The 22,283-nt window shown below is 42.5% G+C and overlaps 1 protein-coding gene across 1 annotated transcript; it reads left to right on the top strand.

Moving 5' to 3' along the window:
• Positions 1-4,812: 4,812 nt before the first annotated feature.
• Positions 4,813-22,038, top strand: WBP2NL (WBP2 N-terminal like; the record flags this gene model as incomplete). The annotated part of the gene is made up of 6 exons (XM_081059622.1): positions 4,813-4,874; positions 10,120-10,228; positions 10,485-10,626; positions 10,819-10,911; positions 14,750-14,860; positions 21,408-22,038. The coding sequence occupies 6 exons, from the start codon at positions 4,813-4,815 to the stop codon at positions 21,884-21,886; spliced, it is 996 nt and encodes a 331-aa protein (XP_080915748.1). The 3' UTR covers positions 21,887-22,038.
• Positions 22,039-22,283: the final 245 nt, after the last annotated feature.

Raw genomic sequence — 22,283 nt, 5'->3', positions numbered from 1 at the left:
AATTTTTGTCTCTTGGTGGTTTGACTTCGGAGACAAATTTTAAACGACACCTCCCTTTTCTCCATCAGGCTTCTCTGTTGCTCCCTTCTCATATATACTTGACCTCCTCTTTCCTTCTTTTCCATTCACTCTCACTCTTGTGCTGAAGCTAACTGTATGATTGTATGTCTGTCTTTCTCTGCTTTCCCCCACCCCCTCCTGACCCTGTAGCCATTCCCAGCAATCGTATATTTAGCCTTTTCTCGCCTTTCCCTTCAGCCCTATATTTATTACTGTATATATATCCCGTTTGTTTTACAAACAAGTTACTCTTTCTCATTTAGTCCATAAGGTGGCTAAAAATTGAGGCTAGGGAAACAATTTAGCCTTAGGCAAGAGAAAACACCAGTGATACAGTTTACAGTAACCTCCTACAACCTCCTGTTCCATCTCCTGGTCCAACCCTAGGTGTAATACTGGTCCTCTGCAAATCCCAGCATTTATAGTCCCTTATCACTCAGGTGCTAGGAAAATACAAAGACTTAAGACCAAGATTCATTGGACCAAGTGAAAGAGGTGGGTGATAGCTAACCAGTGACCCAAAACCGGTGGTCTCAGCCTTTCCTGGAGGCTATTTACCAATCCAACCCACAGGCCCCCTCGCCCACAAAGTGATTCCATGGTAGGCACCTGTCAGGATAGAACAGCAGCAGGGTTAGAGCCCAGAGGTGACTACATTTCAACAGAAGAGGGACCCCTGGCTTATACAGTGAGCAGTCCTGTATGGAGATGTGGGACTGGACACCTCGGCCTGGCAGGGCAAATCTAGGGGTGGGGGTGGTGGGTGTTGGAGAGGCCAAATAGGAGATTGATGCTTGGTGGCCCAAAACCATGCTCTCAGCCTCCCTGGAGAAGCTGTTTTATATGTCTGGTGTCCACACCCTCAACCGTTCTCAACCCCCCTGCAGGGAGAAGGCCTCCTGGGCACTGTCCTTCCACCCGTGCCAGCCACCCCCTGCCCCACTGCTGAATGAAGGCCATTTCAAGCGCTGCTTCTCCCTCCATTCCTCTCAGCTGTTATTGCTGCAGGGCCATGACCTTTTTAGGGCTGGTTTGTCCAGCCCACCTCCACAGCCCCTCTCAACCCTCAGCAGGTGGGAGGGGCCAATGGCCTCTTTAGGACAGTTGCCTCCTCCATTTATCAAACACCCCTGTCCTCTCAGTGGAATGGAGTTCTCGCCAGCACTGCCCTGCTCCGTCTGTGTCAGCTGGTCCCAGCCCATCTGTAGGGTGAAAGAACTCATCAAGAGCTTCTTCTGGCCTTGCAAACCCATAGCAGCTATTTGTAACCATCTCCAAGAGAAATGGCATTGTTCCCTGTCCATCTGCATGAGCTACTCTTGGCTTCCTTAAATGGTCAAGAAAGCCACTTTTCTGCTTGTCAGATTTGTTGACATCAGCTGTGTGAGCCCCGATGTGGGACGAGGGTGTCTCCTTCATTGCTTAAAGTGTATTTATGAGGATGGGTCACTATAGATGTGGGGGAACAAGGGCTAGGATCACTTCTTTAAAAATCACCACTTGTGGCCGGCCCAGAGTGTGGTTGCACACCCTCCACAACTCATAATGTAGCCACTTAAGAAGAGTGGTTTTCCTGAAAAGACATTTCTGGAGTTAACTTTCTTATCCTCACACTTCAAAAAAAAACCCCACAAAACTAAACACAGATACAAAACTCCAGAACCCTGCAAGGTGTGAACGCTAGGAAGAAAAAAGCCTGTCCCACCTGTCCACTTAGCAATAAGGGATCTCTTCCCACCTACCCTGACTACTCCTAACCCCACCGGCACCCCGTTAATGTGAGTAATGAATTAGCCTGGCCACAGTTGGTCGCTCTAGGCTAGTGGAAAATACCCAGTGGAGGGCAAGGGCCCCCATCAGATGCATGAATGTTTGCGAATGTCGGCTGCCACTGCCCCACACACTATGTGTTTATGAAACCACCACCCCTGCCCATCCCTCCCCATCTCCACCTGGACACAACTTGCTCAAAGGCTGGTAACTTGTGGGCCATTCATCTACAACCAAGTCCTGATGGAGCAAGAGGCCCAAGCCTAGGGGATGCAAGAACGATCCATTTCTTAAACGTTACCAGTCCCCGCCAACCTTTTGGTGACATTCTGGTTAAATTTCCCAATTGAAAACAAGCCAACAGACACTCACACTGGTTGTGTAAATGTTGCTAGACTTTATGTGTTGTACAACTAAACATTGCTGTTTGAACAATACCTGCCTGGCCTGTGTCTTATTAGGGCGCCTCACTCCTTGGCAAAATAGCCATTACATCACTTCACCTGTGTGTGGAGGGTGAGACAGGAACTGTCTTGGTAAGCCACAGAAATTCAAGATGGAAAACAATTTGTGAGGTCAGTTCATCTTTAGTTGGCATGAGGTGGGACCCCAGTCATTATTCCCTGGGATTTTATATCCAAAATGAGTGATGAAGCTACCATGTTTCCCCAAAAATAAGATCTAGCCAGACCATCGTCTCTAATGCTTCTTTTGGAGCAAAAATATATATAAATCCAGGTGTGTGAACAGAGCCAGGAGTGCAGTATCCAGGCTGTCACCCTCACTCAGTGGTAAGGTGCTCACTCAGGTAGTAAATGGCCATCAACTGTGACTGGATGGCCATCAGCTGTGGCTAGTTGGCCCTCACCTGTAACCAGTGAGCCATTGGCCACTAATATAACTGCCATGGCTACACTAGCAGAAAATGGGGGCTAGCAAGAAGATGGTGGCTGAGCTAGCAAGGGCGGAGTGTGGATTGAGGATTATAGAGAAGTGGATGGCAGGTTGCGGATCATGTGGCTCCTGCTTCCTGTGTCTCCAGCCCAGCCGCCAGCGAGACTATAGTGGTATGACTCCCCTATCTATGGCTCCGTGGGTGTTCCTTTTTGGCCTCACCATATCCTGCGTTCTTATGTGGGGAGCGGGAGCTGAGACCCCGCATGACACCCTGCATGACACCGGGTATAATATAATATAGTAATACCAGGTCTTATATAATATGTAATATAAGACCGGGTCTTATATTAATTTTTGCTCCAAAAGGTACATAGAGTTGATGGTCCGGTTAGGTCTTATTTTTGGGGAAACATGGTATCACACTTGATCTTGAGAGGTGCTGTGTTCTGCATAGCCAGACTCCATCAATGAAAACAACGGTTATTTTCATTCAGCTAATGTCCTAGCTTTTCCCCTCCTTTCTCCTGAAGGCATAAAAACCAAGTCTATCAAAAGAATGAACCCATCTTGCCTAGAGACCTGCCTATTTTATGGGGACTAATTTGAGGTTAAGAATTTAAACTTAAAGCACTAGTTTGTCTCTTATCTTTTCTGACTTTAAACCAATCCTTCCTCTCTTTGAGGTTCCTACTCTCTTCTGTAGCCAGCAAATAACTCTCACCTGCATATTATTTCTCTGACTTTGAATGTGATGAGTACATATGCAATGTGCGTTTCGGGCCTCAACATGCCGTAGGGTGAGTGCAAGGTACAGATGAACGGTGAGGGGTCAAAACTGGAGGAAGACAAATCAGGAGGCTCTTGGAGTCATTCAAGTAAAATGACGAGGGCCAGACTAGCGTGCAACACCACACCTGGGTGGAGAGAAGTGAGAGGATTTGAATGACAAAGCAGTTTTGTAAACTTAAAACATCACAGCTAAGAGAAACCTAAGAGTCCTTTCTAGTCCAATGCTTCCGTACACATATGGAAGCTGAGGACCAGAGAGCATAATTGACTTCCTGAAGTCGCACACTTAGGTACCCACGCAAGATGGGGACAAGGTCTCAGTGCCTGTTCCACTGCTTCATACCATTCCTATTGTACTTCATTTGTTCTAATAGTCTGGTACTTAAACATTTTTTTTTCTGAAATCAGGAGACAGCTTACAACTGATAACATGTCAGTTTATTTTGCAACTTTTTTTCTTAGTGGTACATTTCAAAATGGTGCACCTTATAACTGACAGCATCTTAAGTTTGATGACATACCGTAGTCCAGAAGATGTTAACATCTCTTTGCTTGAAGCCCTCTGGGGCTCCTCGTGACGTTTAAAGGAAATAAGAATATGTACAACATTTTAGTCTTCAAAGCAATTCCAGTGTAATAGAGCCGATCCTCACAGTCACCCTTTGGAAGTGGCAGGGCAGGTGTGATGGATGACACAGGCTCTCTCCACCGGGGGGTTGGCGCGGCCTCTCCTTTGACCTCATGACCCAGCTCCCTCACCCTGCGCTGGATGCTATCTCATAAGGAACCAGCTCTGATGCCAGGCTTTTTATGGCGGAAAAAAGTTCTCGCCTTTTTTCCGACAAAAGAGGAATCATTCTGGACGCTTTCTGCAAAGGACAGCAGCTTCCTGACACCAGCTAGGGAGGGCACGGGAAACTACCACTTTTTACTCGATTCCTGACGGGACCAATTCAAATCCATACCCGCGGGTAGCGGGGCAGCCGTGCGGAGCGAGGATGCGGGGGCCAAGCGGACAGGTGGAGGTTGAGGAGGCTACTCAAGGATCAGCCACGCGCTCCGAGCCCTGGCGCGCCGTCAATACCCCGGGCCCACCCGCTTCCGCATCAGGGGCGGTATCAACCCTGACTCCGCCTGGTCCTCTGACCACTGCCCCTCACGTGACCAGCCGCCTCGCCCACTCACTCCTCGTCCTTGCGCCATAATCTCCGCCCCCCGCTTCAGAGCCCCGCCCCGCGGCTCGGCGCAGGCCCCGCCCCTTCCCATCTGAGGGGCGGCAGGAGGGACCCGAGTAGGATGGCGGTGAACCAGAGCCACACGGAGAACCGCCACGGGGCCGTCATCCCTTACGGTGAAAGGTGCCCGAGGGGAACCCCGGGGAGCCGGTAGAGGAGGGCGGAGACAGCCCGGGTAGATCTGGCGACCCGCTAACTCTCGGCGAATCACGGGCTTTCCCGCCTTTCCCGGCGCGTCACGCACGCTTAGCTCCGCCCCACGTGAGGGCGCGCGCCGCCTCGCGGGGTTCCGGGCTGTGGAGGGGGCGCCGGGGGCGGCGGCGTGTGGCCTCGCGTGTGTGAGGCGTGGGAGCCGATCTCCGGGCGGGTGAGGAAGGCGGTGGGAGCGCGCGGAGAGGGGCGCGTGCGCCTCGGAGGACCGGTGAGGGCGCCGCAGCCGCCGCGGTTGGCAGCGCGCCACCTTTGTCGGGTGCCGGCGGTGTCACGGTCCGTGCCCGCTCCCAGGAACAAGGGCCCGGACGTGGGGGGCGGGAGCGGCCTGAGTGTGGATCATTCCAGGAAGGTCCTGAACGCGGAGGGCCTCGCCTGGCCTCGCCTCTCCCCAGAGACGCCTTCCTTGGCCCCGGCCAGGGCGCTGACTGCTCTGGCTTCGTGGAAAATGCCGGGGCCAGAAGGAGGGGCGCCCGGGAGCAAGGACGCCCCCTTGGCCTCGCCGGGCGCGCTGCGCGGAGCTGCTGTGCCCGCCGCGCCCGTCCTCTCCCCCCGCAGGCTCCGTCCCAAGGGGCGGTCCTCACTCTCCGCCTGTGCCTCGACTGCACACGCTGTCCCCTTCAGTTAGTTCCCCGCACCAGTGTCCCCCAGGGTCCCTCGGTCTCCCCCCGAGCTCCCCGTCGTTGTGCGCCTGTCTGCTGCTTGCCCTCGTTTTCCTTTGAGCTCACCTGGCCGTGCGAACCTGAAACCCAAGGCCGAGCGCACCTGGGCTGCGCCGACTGCGTGTGTCGGGAGGATCCATTAAGAGGCACCACGTGCTGATGTCAGGCGCTTTCTCCTCTGCTTCCTTCCCCGACTGTTTCCTTGACAGATTTGTAGGGGCCGCCGAGGCTGCACGTCCTCCCTTGCTCCTGAAGGACCTCTGCTGCCTTCTTCAGTTTCCTAGTAGCAGGTGATGGCTCGCTCTGACCGGACGTCGCAGCCACTCTGGCACTTTGCCCCGTGTGCCTGTGACTCTGCCATGAAATCCGGCGTTTGGGTGGCTTCTCATTCAGGCTCCCGGTGCGGCTACGTCCCTCTGCTTTTCTGTGTGTGTGTGTGTGGGAGGCAGGGGATGAAGCATGTTTTTTAAAAAAATTATAACTGATTTTATGGTCTTTTGCATTATCTTTATGGGATCCCTTCTGTGCTCTTGAATACTTAATCATAGCCAAGCACTGGTCTGAGAGTCTTATGAGGTCAAACAATTAAGTATGCGAACTTGTTGCAATGATGTCGCTAACCTTTTTTGATATCAGAGGGATTATTCATTATGAATTTGTAACAACTGGACACACAGTTAATCAAGTTTACCATTTGGATGTGCTGAAAAGGCTGCGTGAAAAAGTTAGACGAAAATGACCTGAACTTTTGGCCAACAATTCATGGCTCTTGCATCACGACAATGCACCAGCTCACACTGTCTGGGAGGGAGGTTTTAGCCAGTAAACAAATAACTGTATTGGAACACCTCCCTACTCACCTGCTCTGGCCCCCAATGACTTCTTTCTTTACCCGAAGATAAAGGAAATATTGAAAGGAAGACATTTTGGCGATATTCAGGACATCAAGTGGAATACGAGGACAGCTCTGATGGCCATTCCAAAAAAAGAGTTCTAAAAGTGCTTTGAAGGGTGGACTAGGTGCTGGCGTCAGTGCATGGCTTCCCAAGGGGAGCACTTCGAAGGTGGACATAGTGATATTCAGCAATCAGGTGTGAAGCACTTTTTCTAGGATGAGTTCATGAACTTAACTGTCAGACCTCGTATACTTAAAACTGCTCTATCCACAGTGAAGATCAGTAGTATTTCCTTCATTTCATAGGTGGGAAACAGAAACAAGGAAAAGTAATGTGCCCCACATTATGTGACTAGTTAGTGCATGCGAGAGAACTTTGATTTGGTTTTGATTTAGGTACTTGTGCCTTAACTCCTCTACTGCCGCTGTCCCTCAAAAAGGAAAAGGACTGTTTCTCTGCTTTCTGCTCCTCAAAGAAGGCCCTATCAGTGCCCTGGCTTCCTGGATAGAAACTACTTTAAAGAAATACCTTGAGAGGGAGAAAGTCGGTTATATTTTGCTTTCTCCCTGTTCATTACACACTTGAGAAATTCATCACAGCTTGGCAGTGTTTTGTGGAGCTGTGTTTTCCATCACAGCTAAGTCAGAAATATATGGGTCAGACTCTACTGGTAAAAAGGGAAGACGCTGAGGTTTTTCCCTGCCCATGTTTCAAAAATTTGTGCATATAATAACATGTATTTATTGTAGAAAATTAGGGGGAAAAATTAAATTACCCTAAATGCTGACATGCAGTGTTTTGTTATGTATCCTTCTTCACTTTCCCCTATGGAAAAATATGCATTTCCATTCCCCCGCCCCTGACTACTTTGTAACTTGCTTTCCTCATTTACCAATACGTTGAGGATGCTTTCCAGTATGAATATCTACATTGTTACTTTCAATGGCTGGTATTCTAGTGTGCATAAAGCCTCTATCTGGGATATTCTAGTTTTAATTTGTCATTGCTATAAATATTGCTTCAGTGAACATTTTTGAAAACTTATCTTTGCCTACCTGTCAAAATGTTTCTTTGTGATATATTCCTGAAAGTGGAATTGTGGGATCAGAGGACATAGACTTTTATAAAATGATTTAAAATATATTTTTTAAATATAAAAATTCTTCTCAAAAATATTAATATAGAAATAGAAACATATTTTTTTCAAAATCACCCTACGGAAGGATATCAATTTACTTTCCTCTCAATGCTCTGAGTGCCCATTTCACCACATTCTTGCCAACACCTGGTGTTAATCTTTGATATTTCTGCCAGTTTTGATATGTGAATAATGGAATCTTTAAAAAAATTTTATTGCTAGTGCACTTGTTTTTTAAATATGGTTATTGACTATAAGTCTTTGGCAGATTTTCTTGGTTCATAAATTTTCTCCATTTTTACTAAGTTCATTTTTTGGTGTAGTAAAAAAACAGGTAACAGAAAACGTATCATTTTTGCCAGTTTTGAAAAATAAAAATTGTATATATTTAAGGTGTGCAACATAATGATTTAACATACATATACATAGTGAAATGGTTACTATAATCAAGCCTATTAACATATCTCCATACATAGTTACCATTTTTAATGTGATAAGCACACCTGAAATCTGTTCTCTTAGCATATTTCCAGTGTTCAGCACAGTATTAGTAAGTATAGTCATGCCTGTTAATTAGAGCTCTAGACTTATTTATCCTACATAACTACAAATTTGTACCCTTTGACCAACATCTCCCCATTGCCCCCACCACCCGAGCCCCTGGTAATTACTGTTCTACCAGGCATTTGACTTTTTCTTTTCTTTTCTTTTTTTTTAGGTTCAACTTGTAAGTAAGATCATGCAGTATTTGTCCTTGTCTTTCTGGGTTGTTTCACTTAGCATTATGTTCTCAAGTTTCATCCATTTGTAGCATGTGAAAGGATTTCCTCTTTCTCATGACTGAACAATATTCCATTTTCTTTATCCATTCACTTGTTGATAGACGCTTAGGTTGTTTCTATATCTTGGCTCTTGTAAGGCTGCAAAGAACATAGGAGTGCAGATATCTCTTCAATATTCTATTTTCATTTTCTTTGGATATATACCAAGAAGTGGGATTGCTGAATCACACTGCAGTTCTATTTTTATTACATTGATTGATTTTCATATGTTAACCCATCCTTGCATTCCAGGAATAAATCCTACTTGGTTGTGGTGTGTAATCCTTCAATGTGCTATATTCAGTTTACGAGTATTTGGTTGAGGTTTTTTGCATCAGGATTTTTCAGGGATAGTGGTCTGTAGTTTTTTTTCTTGATTAAACATTTACCTACTTGCTGTAAGCTTTTGATTAGATTCTAGAGTTCTGACTGACGTGAAGGTCCCTATTCCGTGATTTTTGCTGATATCCTATATTTTCAGTCTTTTAAAAAGCGTTTTGTATCCACTCACCACCACCCTAGTTCCAGTTCTTATTACCTCCCATCAGGACTATTTTAAGAACTCTTAAGCTGGCCCCTCTGATGTACCACCACCTCCTTGATCATGTGACTACCCTGCTGAGACAGCTGCAGCTCCCAGTTCCTCCTCGCCTATCAAATGATATCTCAAAGCTCTAGTCCCAGCATGGCTTTATAGCTTCCTCCCAACCTCACTTCCACGCTGTTTTGATTAATCCACACAGGTGGACTGCTCCCAAGTATGTAGTTTGCTCTCTATTGCCTACCTCTGCTAATGCCGCTCCTGCATCTCCAGTAATGCTGTTTGGTCCCCATCGGGATCGTCCCCTACCTTCACCTCCACCTACCGAAACACTATTAATCTCTTAAGAATCAATTCAAATTTCAACGTCCCTATAGAGTCATTCCTAATTACGTCAACCGAAACGAATCTCTTCCAATTAATTGCCATAACATTTTTGTGCCATTTATGTAATGTATGTCATGTACCGCTTGCATGATTACCTGTATTCATGTTTTCATTTGCTCATTCTTTCAATAGATGTTAGTCACACCCACCATTGCTAGGGCTGCAGTGGCAAAGAAGGCAGGCATTGTCCTTCATAATTATTAGGGAAAACATTGAACAAATAAATTGTAGTAATCACTAAGAAAAAAAGAGAGAAATCCAATAGGATTCTATGAGTGCGAGTAGAATGAGTCCAAGTTTCTCAGGTTAAGACTGTGGGGAGAACACGACAGCCAGAGGGAGTGACATGTCAGAGGATTCCAGAGCACTCTGCATGCCTTACCTTCTTTATCAGAGTCAAAGAGACATTTCCATTAGCACAGTGCTTGATAATATAGTTACTGCACAAAAAGTATAGGAATTAATGAGTAAACATTAAGGATAGAAGTAGGTTTGATAAGAAAAAGAATCCAAAAATCAAGAGGGAGAAGAATAAGTGTGAATTGTCAGCAAATAAGAGCATTTAAATTCCTTTCTATTTCCATCAAAGTGGTAGTAGCGGCAGCAGCTAACATGGAGTGTTAGCTCTGGGTTAGGAACTGTGCTAAGAACTTTATGTTTGTCACTTTATGTAACTTCTTGAATATGTGCTGTCTGCCCTTTCTTTTCTGCAGTGTCTTGAAGCAGTGTCAGGATGTGGAGCTCTCCTTCCTACAGCAACCAGAGGGATCCAATTTCTTCAGGGGTACGAAGAGGGGAACATTGTTTCTCACTTCACAAAGGGTAATTTGTATTTCTACTTCTACTTTGATTAAATCTACATTAGTTATTCTTAAAATGGAGAGAGGTTAACCTTTGAGTTTCAAAGTGTTTTAAAACATTTGCACTTTGAGAGTTTCCCTGTCGAAGAACAATGGAAGAAAATGGGTTCTCAAATGATGCCAGGAGGCCAAAGCAGCCTGGACCTTACAATTGCTGTTACATGTCTCAATCCATGGACGTATTGCATTCCTTTTCCAAAGTTTCTTTCCTCCCTTAGGTAATCTTCGTGACTTCACACTCAGTCAGTGATGCCATGTTTTCTTTTATGATGCCATTTGATCTGATGAGTAACTGTACCATTGAGCAACCAATCTTTTCCCCCAACTACATTAAAGGAAACATCCAGGCAGCTCCAGATGGTAAGTGTTTACCCTCAGAAGTGTATTTTATTTTCTCAATATCGTCCAGAAGGTTTAAGATTCAGATTTGGCTCAGGTTGGGATCCAAACAAAAGCTGCCCTGCTTCCTTGGGTGGCGCTTCTCTCACAGTGTGTGGTAGTCCTTCTGGTACCAGCTGTGCCAGCCTCAGTGTGTGCCGTTTCTATCCCCAGGTGGCTGGGAAGGACAGGCTACTTTTAAATTAGCCTTCAGAAAAGGAGGTGCCGTCAAATTTGCCCAGTTGATGATGCGTGCTGCCTCTGCTGGTGAGCGATAAAATGATAAGGATATTAAGCACTTTGGGATTTGGAGGCTTGTGCAATTGAAGTCGGACTGCTACCCAGTCAGGATTTTCTGGCCTCTGTGGTCAGGCAGTTGGTAGATGCACATGTATTCAGCAGCCATTTCCTGAGCCTACCTACTACGTGCCAAGTACCATACTGCATGCTGGGAACACAAAGATTATGCAGTCCCTCCCTGTCCTGTAGGAGTTGGCAGTCTAGTGGGAGCTTACAATCAGACACCTGAGTGACTTGTTGTACCTGATAGTCTTTTGTCCGTGTACTGTACATGCTGGTCTCATATGTCACTGAGGAGGCTCTTTTTCAGGTCAGGGAGCCCCAGTTGCCTTGCTCTTCTTCCCCTGGCATGCCTTTTTGTCATCTTTCTCTGGCTTTGCCTTTGCTTCTCTTAGGTTTAGTGTTCATCTTTCAGGAGAGGAGGAAAGAAGTACTGTCAAGCCTTTCAGCACTGCTCTAATGAATGTACCAAAGATTCTTTCAAACTTTGAATGCAGATAATTTTGTGATATATTTTTATTCAATCTAGCCTCATTTCATGTCCTTGACACTCTCGCTATCTGTACTCCAAGCCGGTTGGACTTCTTTGTGCCTTGTTCTCTCCTCTTTGAGCCTTCATGCTATTTGCTGTCTGGAGTGCTTTTTCCCTTTCTCCCTTGCCTTCTACCCCAACTACAGTCTAGTTGAGACAAACACAATCTAATAAAGAGACAGACATATGCAAATATGTTATCCTGACTTATGGCATGATAATCCTTGCTAACATTTATTGACTGCTTACCACACACTAGAATATTCCAAGCCCTTTACACGTGTCAATTTATTTAATCTTCATAAAAACCTTATGATGTAGGTGTTATCATTATCCCCAACTTATAGCTGGGGAAACTAAGTCAGCAGTGGTTACATAATTTCCCAAGGCTGTACAGTTAGCAAGCGATGGAGCTGGAATTTGAACCCTAAACCTACTCTTTCTTTTTTTAAAAATTTTATTGTGAAAAAAAAATCAAATATATAGAAAAGTTGCAAGAATATTATAATGAAATCCCATGGATCATTCATCTAGATTCACCCATTATTAACATTTTCCCACATTATGTTATTATTATTATTATTATTATTATTATTATGCTTTTGTTTTTACTGACATATTTCAGAGCAAGTCACAAAGATCATTTCCTTCATTCCTAAATATTCAAATGTATATCTCCTAAGAACAACAGCATTCTCTTACCTAACCTCAGTGTACTTATCACATTCAGAAAATTTAACATTGAAACAATGCTATTATTTAATATATAGTTTATATTCAAATCCAAATGATTGGTCCATTACTATTTCTAATTCTAATAGCACTTCTCCCCACCACCACCACCATCCAGGTAATCCTGGATCACACATTGACTTTAGTTGTCCTGTCTCTTTGTCTCCTTTAATCTGGACTCAGATTTTCTTTGTCTTTCATGACATTGACATTTTGAAAAGAATACAGGCTCATAATTTTGTAGAATGTCCATTAATTTGGGTTTGTCTGTTTCCTCATGATTATATTCAGATTACATTCCGATTATATTTTGGCAGGAATACTATATAAGGGGTACTGTGTCCTTTTGAGCTTACACTCTTAACCCCTGTATAGGTGTGAAGAATGCTAGAGGCCAGTGGGCATACAACTCAGAGCTCCAGAGATGAACTGTATCTAGAGACTGATTTGGAAATTTTCAGCCCCAAGTCATCTCTGGAGCCATGAGTGATAGGCTCATTCAGTGAATTAAGGGTAGTTTCCAAAGATCCTCAACAGGCATGGGCAGGGAGGAGTGACCTGCACTGCAAACAGAAGGGGCTGACCAGGAGGGAGGAGGAGAAGCAAGGGCGTTTATTATCCCGGAAGTTAAGGGACGAGAAAGTGTCAAGCAATTGGGTGCTTATCTGTGGCAGCTGCTGCAGAGAAATTGGGTGAGACTGAAAAATGTGCATCGCATGTGGAAATTTGAGTTTGTTGGTGGTCTTAGCAAGAGATTTCAGTGAAACATTGGAGAAGAAAGGTGGTCTAAGAGCCATATTCTAGGAAGCTGAGGAGTAAGAAAATTTTTTACAGTTACCTTTAATGATGTAGTTCAAAGATAGATAGGCCAAGGACTTCACGAGCTGTACACAACCTACAGTTCTTTATGGTCCAGAGGGCAGAGAGATCTGGAAGCCTGACATTGGATAATAGGGTGTCTTGGCAGAGAGCGTATAGCTATGGGGAATCCAGGGTCAGCGGATGCTTGGAAGTCCAGTTCCTCTTTGCTGTGGATGTCTGGGAACTCAGGACAATCGCGTACTGGGTCTTGACTTCTCTCATTTTTGGCCTCACAGTACTAAGGGAGGCTTATTTTTAAGATTATGGACTAAGGATTAGGGAATCCTCTTTGTGCTTTTGTTAGGGTCTGCTTCTTGGCCCACAAAGCTAGGTTCAAAGTCCCAGCAGTTTCATAGCCCCTTGAAAAAGATGTAGGCAACTTATATGAACTTGGCCCAATGTCTGGAACTGCTCTGAGTCTGACTGTGTCATGGCTTAGGTATGGGAATGTACCCCTGCCCCGCCAGTAAGAGTCAGGGCTTGTGAGATGGGCTTCCCTGTGCCTTTGAATTAACTACCCATCATGCTTCATGATCTGATTCTTTGATCAGGACAGATTCCCTTCCCCTCTGCAGAGTTGATTCATCAGGGCTCTTTGAGTTATGTTTTTTACAAATATATGTTGAATACTTATTGTGTGCCTAACACTAGGTGAAACCATTGGAAACAGAATAGTGAACAAGACAGACATGGTTTCTGCCTTTGTTAAACTTAATTTAGTGAGAGTCATATAAAAAATAAGCTAATATATAAATGGATAAAATAATTACTTCAGGGAAGACATACTAATAGCATATTGAAAAGGAGAGTAACAGGGGTAAGGAGGACAAGTTTAGATTTATAGTGAATTAGTTAAATAATGCTTATTGACTCAGATAAACTCTAAATTATCAATGATTTAAGACAATAGATATTACTGCTTACATAAAGGCCAATCAGCAGTGTAAAAGGGGGCTCTGTTCCACATAGTCCTTCAGCGACCCAGGGTAATAGAGTCTCTGCCATCTTTAACACATGGCTTCTGTGGCCTCTCTGGATAGCCAGCAGAGAGGGGAAGAGTACATTTTCCAGGGAAGTTTTCATGGGCCAGGCCTGGAAGTGGTGTACATTACTTCTGGTCATATGACGTATGACCAGAAATTAGTGTGGTAGGTTGATAATGACTCCCAAAGATAGATCCATGTCCTAATCTTCAGAACCTGTATGTGTTGCCTTATTTGTAGAAGGAGTCTTTGCAGATGTAATTAATAAGGATCTTGAGATGAGAGTACCCTGGGTTATCCAGGTGGGTCCCACATGCCATCACAGTGTCCTTAAAAGAGAGAGACGAACAGATGTGCTTTATTCTGTGCCACCCTGCCATTAAATTGGTCTTTAATGGCTATATCTTGCCCACTTGATAGAATTCCTCACTTGAAAGTTTTTTCTGAATACCTGTTCGGGTAGGTGTTATGCTAGACCCTGAATAAGCACAGGCAAATAAGCCATAATCTCTGCCCTCAAGAAGCGTAGCATTCAGGATAAGGGCAGTGTACACTTTTTTATCTTGTACCTGGGAACATTGCTGGGCACTCATGTAAGGTGATGGTTAATGATTTGTTAATTGTTTGGTTGATAGCTGTTATGCATCTGACTGAAAAGAATTAAAGAGTCTCTATTTTGCCAAACTTGTCTTCTCAGCTGCCCGAGGAGTTCCGCTTAGAAGTTTCAATTACTGGCTTGGTGCTCCGGGACTGTATTTCATGACTGGGCAGGGGAGCATGATTTGCAACCAAGAGAGGCCTTGTCCAGGTAAGGTATGGCAACGAGGCTCTTCTCGGGCGGTGGAAAAGTATGTCGGGGCCTCAAAGATCTATTCACTGCTAGTTTGTCTCCAACTCGGCTGCAGGAGAAGCAGCAGAGGTTTGGGGTTGGAAAATGTGTGAGTCCATCAGTTTGTTTCCAGACTGACATCCAGTGGCAAGTCAGCAACTGAGTGGGCTTGGGTTTCAGGCTTACTTTTAACTATAATATACATTTGTGGAGCCTATCCGGGCAACTGCCATTAGTGGGAACAGTCACCTTCTGCTTGTAGCCTGGGCAAAAATGTATGCTCTTGCCCACTTTCCCCTTCCCATTTCATGCAAGCATAGCCATCAAGCTTGTACCACGCCTTTCAACCTCACTGAGGACTCCTGCGCTGGGCTTTATGCCCTATACTCTTTAATAATTGTGCTGAGTCACGTTCCTGGGAGGTGACAGATCATTGGTTGTCAAATGTCCACCACCTACTGGTAGGCCACAGAGGGTCTCCTAATAAGCTGCCAATCGACCTCAAACTGCAGGCCCTTTCTTGGGTTCTTCTTTGCGCATAACGTACCTGTCCCTTGACTTTTAGTTTTGTATGTGAATTTTTAAGGGTTATTAAAATCTAATACTCAAAGTCTAAAAGTAACTGTTGCTCAGGTTTTATAAAAAGATTTTTATCGTGTTGAAATTTACATAACATATAACCAACCATTTAAAAATGCACAATTCAGTGCTATTTAGTATACTCACAATGTTTTACAACCATCAGCTCTCTCTAGTTTCAATTCATCATCCCATAAAATACACCCCATGGGGCCGGCCCAGTGGCTCAGGCGATTAGAGCTCCATGCTCCTAACTCCGAAGGCTGAGGGTTCGATTCCCACATGGGCCAGTGGGCTCTCAACCACAAGATTGTTGCCAGTTCTATTCCTCGAGTCCAGCAAGGGATGGTGGGCTCCGCCCCCTGCAACTAAGATTGAACACGGCACCTTGAGCTGAGCTGCCACTGAGCTCCCGGATGGCTCAGTTATTTGGAGCGTATCCTCTAAACCGCAAGGCTGCTGGTTCGACTCCCGCAAGGGGTGGTAGTCTGTGCCCCTTGCAACTAGAAACTGCAACTGGACCTGGAGCTGAGCTGCGCCCTCCACAACTAAGACTGAATGGACAACAACTTGACTTGGAAAAAAGTCCTGGAAGTACACACTGTTCCCCAATAAAAGTCTTGTTAAAAAAAATAAATACACCCCATGATTCCCCTAAGTGATAATTCCACACTAAGTAATAATTCCCCATTGTCCCCTCCCAGCGTCTCTTGGTATGCTGTAAATCTGCCGTGTGTCTCTGTGGATTCGCCTATTCTGAATGCTCGTCACATAAAAGGAATCATACAGCATATGACCTTTGGTGTTTGGCTTATGTCACTTAGCATATCCATTGTCCCTTGCAGTTCCATATGAATTTGAGAACCAGCTTTTCTGTTTCTGTAGAATGGGCTGTGGAATTGTGGTAGAGATTGCATTGAATTTGTAGATCACTTGGGGGAGAATTGCTATGTTAATATTGAGACTTCCAGTCCATGAATGTAGGAAGTCTTTCTATTTATTTAGGTTTTCTTGATTTCTTTTGGTAATATTTTATAGTTTTCAGTTTACAAGGCTTTTATCTCCTTTATTACATTTATTCCTAGATATCTCATTTTTTTGGATGCTATTGTAAGTGGAATTGTTTTCTTAATTTCCTTTTTGGATTGTTTATTGCTGGGACTATGGTTTTTAAATTAAACCTTTTATTTTGAGATAGTTGTAGATTCGTATATAGTTTTAAGAAATAACATAGAGAGATGGCTTATACCTTTTACCCAGTTTCTCCCACTGGTAACATCATACAGAATTACAGGCAATACTGTAGCCAGGATGTTGACCTTGGTACAAAGAAATTACAGAACATTTTCATCACCACAAGGGTGCCTCATGTTGCTTTTTGATAGTTACACTTACCTACTTCTTTCCCACACCCTCCTCCTCCTTAATCCATGGCAACCACTAACCTGTTCTTCATTTCTATAATTTTTCCATTTCAAGAATGTTACATAAATGGAATCACACAGTGTATAAGTTTTGGGGATAGGCTTTTTTCACTTAGCATAATTCTCTTGAGATTCATCCAGATTGTGTGTATCTATAATTTGTTCTTTTTTATTGTTGAATAGTATTTCATGGTATAGATGAACAACAGTTTGTTTAACCATTCAACAATTTAAGGATATCTGGGTTGCTTCCAGGTTTTGTCTATTATGAATAAAGCTGCTATAAACATTTGTGTACAGGTTTTTGTGTGAACATAAGTTTTTCTTTCTCACACCCATTAGAATAACCACTATCAAAAAACCCAGAAAACAGCAAGCATTGGCAAGGATGTGGAATAATTGGAACACTTGTGTACTGTTGGCGGGAATATAAAATGGTATAGCCTCTGTAGGAAACAGTATAGAGGTTCCTCAAAAAATTAAAAGTAGAATTACCATATGACCCAGCAATTCCATTTCTGAGCAGATACCCCCCAAAAATTGAAAGCAGGATATCGAAGAGATATTTGTACACCTATATGTTCATGGCAGCATTGTTCACACTACCTAATAAGAAAGGGTTAGGAAGTGTTCCCTCCTCTTCAGTTTTTGGGAAAAGTTTGAGAGTAATTGGTATTAGTTTTTTTTTAAATGTTTGGTAGAATTCACCAGTGAAACCATCAAGTCCAGGACTTTTCTTTGTTGGGAGATTTTTGCTTACTGATTCAATCTCCTTACTAAGTCGATTCAGATTTTCTATCTTCATGGTTTAGTCTTAGTAGATTTTGTATTTCTAGGAATTTGTCCATTTCATTTAGGTTATTTAAGTTGTTCATGTACAGTTGTTTATAGTACTCTTATAATCCTTTTAATTTCTGTAGAATCAGTAGTAACGTCCCCATTTTCATTTCTGATTTTAATAATGTGAGTTTTCTTTTAACTTGGTCAGGCTAGCTAAAAGTTTTTGAAGTTTGATTTTTTTCGAAAGGCTGTTGGTTTCACTGATTTTATCTATTGTTTTTCTATTCTCTAGTTCATGTATCTATGCTCTAATTTTTATTATTTCTTTCTGCTAGCTTTAGTTTGTTCTTTTTTTTTTAATAGCTCCTTAAGTTGTTAAGTTTGGTTGGTTGGTTGAGATTTTTTTTTTAATGTAGATATTTATAGCTATAAATTTCCTCTTTAGCACTTTCGCTTCATCCTATATGTTTTGGTATGTTATGTTTTTATTTTCATTAGTCTCTAAGTATTTTCTAATTTCCTTTGTGATTTTTTTCTTTTGACCCATTGGTTGTTCAAGAGTGTTTTAATTTCCACAAATTTGTGAATTTTCCAGTTTTGTTTCTGTTGTTGATACGTAAATTTATCCCATTGTGGTCTGAGAAGATACTTTGTGTGACATCTATCTTTTTAAATCTATTGAGACTTAATTTGTAACCCAAAATATGGTCTATTTTGGAAAATGTCCCATGTGCACTTGAGAAGAATGTATATTCTGTTGTTGGGGAGAGTGTCCTATATATGTCTGTTAGATTCAATTGGTTTGTTACATTTTCAAGTCCTCTATTTCCTTATCATCTGTCTGGTTTTTCTATCCATTATTATGAGTGTGGGGTATTGAAGTCTCCAACTATTATTGTAGAACTATCTATTTCTTCCTTCAATTCTGTCAGTTTTTGCTCCATATATTTTGATGGTCTGTCATTAGTGTGTAAATATTTATAATTGTTACATCTTTTTCCTATATTGAACATTTTATTAATATGTAATTTTCTTCTTAGTCTCTTGTAATTTTTAAAAATTTAACGTCTATTTTGTCTGATACTACCTAGTATAGCTACTCTTCCTCTTTTAGTTACTATTTGCGTGGAATATCTTTTTCCATCATTTCATTTTCAATCTATTTGTGTCTTTGTATCTAAAGGAAGTCTCTTGTATACAGCATGTAGTTGAGTCATGAGCTTTTATTCATTCTGTCAGTCTCTTCTTGGAGGAGGTCATCAAGAAGATGTAACTACCAATTGACCCAAAAGCTGGACCTGGGCACTTGGAGTCTCCTCATCCTCTCCCTTGTCCTTGGAATGTGCATTCTACTTGCCTTCCCTGCTCCAAGAAGCTGCTCCAAGGATAAAGCCCTGAGATAAAAATGTGGTGTGACTGTCTGGATGACATACATGACTAAATCCAGTTAGGGCCTCTATAAAAAAAAAACTTTTAAGATTTGGTGGCAGGTGCAGAGATCTGCTTGTCTTGAAGCCACCCAAGACAAGCCTCATAAATAAGTTCCCTTGTTTATTAAAACTGCCACCTACCAATCTGGAGTGGCCTACGTCTTTCTTCAGTCTCTCCTTGCCCTCTGTGTATAGGGGCCCAGTTTCAGATTATACCAGGAAGCGCCTGAGGAGGCTGTGAACTAATATCTCTGTCTTTAGATTGGTGAGTATAATCCATTTACATTTAAACTAATTACTGTAATGGGGGTCTTCTGTCATTTGCTATTTGGTTTCTGTATGCCTTGTAGCTTTTTTGTTCCTCATTGCCTGCTTTACTGTCTTCTTTTGTGTTTAGTTAATATTTTTATAGTGAGAAGTTTAAATTCTTTTCTCATTTCCTTTTGTCTATATAGCCATTTCCTTTGTGGTTACCATGGGGGTTACATTTGCCATACTAAAGTTATAACATTAATTTGAATGTTTACCAGCTTAACTTCAATAACATACAAACACTCTGCACCTTTACAGTTCCATCTTTACACATTTTCAGTTGATGTCACAAAATTATGCCTGTACACATTGTGTGCCCCCAGACATCGTCTAATAATTTTAAAATGCATTAGTCTCTTAAATTATGTAGAAAATACAAAATGGAATAGCAATAATATTAGCTTTTATCATTGCTCAATGATTTATCTTTATTGAGATTTTAATGTCTTCATATGGCTTCAAATTACTGTTTTGATGTCTTTTGATTTCATCCTGCAGGACTCCCTTAAACATTTCATGCAGGGCAAGTCTAGTGGTAAGGAACTCCCTTAGCTTTTGTTTTTCTGGGGCTGTCTTAATTTCTTTCATACTCTTGAAGAAATTTGGCCAGATATAAGATTCTTGTTTGACAGTCTTTCTGGCCTCCAAAGTTTCTGATGAGAAATCTGCTGATTATCTTATTGAGGATCCTTGTATGTGATGGTTCACATCTCTCTTGATACTTTCAAGATTCTCTCTTTGTCTTTGTCTTTTCCAAGTGTGATTTTAATATGTCTTGATATCGATCTCTTTGCATTCATCTTACTTGGAGTTCATTGAACTTCTTGGATGTTTATATTTATATCTTTTATCAAATTTGGGAAGTTTTCAGTCATTATTTCTTCAAATATTCTCTCTACCCCTTTCTCACCCTTTTCTCCTTCTGGGACTTTCACACAATGTGTATGTTGGTTTGTTTGATGGTGTTTACTGGTCCTTGAGGCTCTGTTCACTTTTCTTTAATGTATTTTCTTTCTGTTCTTTAGTCTCAACAATTTCCATTGTCCTATCTTTTAAGTTCACTGATTCTTCTGCCTACTCAAATCTGAATTTGAATTCCTCTAGTGAATTTTTCGTTTCAGATATTGGCGTTTTTCTGCTCCAGAATTTATTTTTGGTTTCTTGTTAGTGTTTTTGCCTATATTGATACTTCTATTTTGTTTATACATCATTTTCTTGACTTTCTCTACATTTTCCTTTTGAGCATCTTTAAGAAATTTCTTTTAAAGTTTTTTTCTAGCTGGTTACACATATATATGGATTACAGCAAAATAACTTGACAGTTGTCCATTCACCTTGACCCAGTTAAATCACTTTGGGAATGTAGGCAAGGAATTAAAAAACCCATGTTAATTGGAAAGTTGGAAAAAACATGCTTTCCTTCAACAGGGGAATTAAGTAACACCTCTCCATATGATAAAATATTGCCCAGCTTTTAATTTATGAAATACATTAATAATATAAAGAAATTTTGTATAATGTCAAGTAAAAAGAGCCAAATAAAAATAAATTGTACAGGTGTTGTAATCATGATTGTGTAAAAATATTAACAGATATTCTACAAAGAAATACAGCAAAATATTAAGTTGTATTTGATGATGGCATTATAGATGACTTTAAAATTCATCTTTTCTCTATTTTTTACATACCTATTCCTCATTAAGCATGTGTTACTTTTTTTCATAATCAAAACAAACTATTAAGTAAAACATGTATCTATCTGTATACAACTATAAGTAATACAGAGATATAACTACAGAGCTGTTTTCATGTTAGTTTCCACAACAGGAAATGATAAAGCCTTCAAATGGTGGTGGCTGAAGGATCTGGCTTTACTGTTATCCTGACTGATTCTCTTCCTATGTCAGTTTGCTTCAGCATTATTTTTATCTCTTCATCCTTCTCACTTATTTCTTGTCTACTCTGAAAAATAAGTAACTGATTTTTTTCTTTCCTTCTCAGCATACCCAGTTATTGTCTATGGGTCCCAACCCATGAGATACGGAGCCCCACCAGCGGGATATGGAGCCCCACCAGCGGGATATGGAGCCCTGCCTGTGGGATATGCAGCCCAGTCTGCAGGATCTGTAGCTCCACCTGCCGGATATGGAGCCCCCCCAATGGTATATGGAGCCCCACCAGAGGAATTTGAAGCTCTGCCTGCAGGATATGGAGCCCCCCCACCGGGATATGGAGCCCCATCAGGGGGATACGGAGCCCCACCAGCGGGATATGCAGCCCCGTCTGCAGGATCTGAAGCTCCGCCTGCTTCAGGAACCCCACCAGCTAGAACTGAAGCCCCACCTTTGGGATATGAAGCCCCACCGGCCGGAAATAGAGCTGGGTCTCACAAATCTGTGGCAGCCCAGCCTGCTGGATATGAGGCTTCTCTTCCTTCTGCCTCATCTACTCAGGCCCATTCACCACCTTCTGATAAGTAAACCCTGAAGACTCATCAAGCAAAGTAGCACCCTGAAACTGAAGTCAGGATAAGAAGGACTCAAGTATGTGTTTAAAGGCCTATCCCAAATAGTTGTCCCAACCTTTGGAAGGGCGATCTTAGGGGGAAGGTGAAGGTTTACTTCCATGCCTAAATTTTAGAAGCAGAGTCAGCTCTTGATTAGATGAGCTAAAGGAAAAGTAGACATGCAGGACTAATTCCCCAATAATTTGGTTGATGTTGGGCTACATTTTTCAACATACCTTGAATGTAAGTGTAGAAAAGCTTTCTGTTTTTCTCCCCTCCCCCATCCAAGAAACATTATGCTCAGTTTGCTAGGCACGAAGGTCTGTGTTGGAAATATCAATTTGAACACTTATTTTTCACAGCATTATATT

Source organism: Rhinolophus hipposideros, assembly GCF_964194185.1.
Source record: "Rhinolophus hipposideros genome assembly, chromosome: 9".
NCBI lineage: Eukaryota > Metazoa > Chordata > Mammalia > Chiroptera > Rhinolophidae > Rhinolophus > Rhinolophus hipposideros.
The sequence above is the reverse complement of the archived record's forward strand: the minus strand, read 5'-3'. Positions and strand labels throughout refer to the sequence as shown.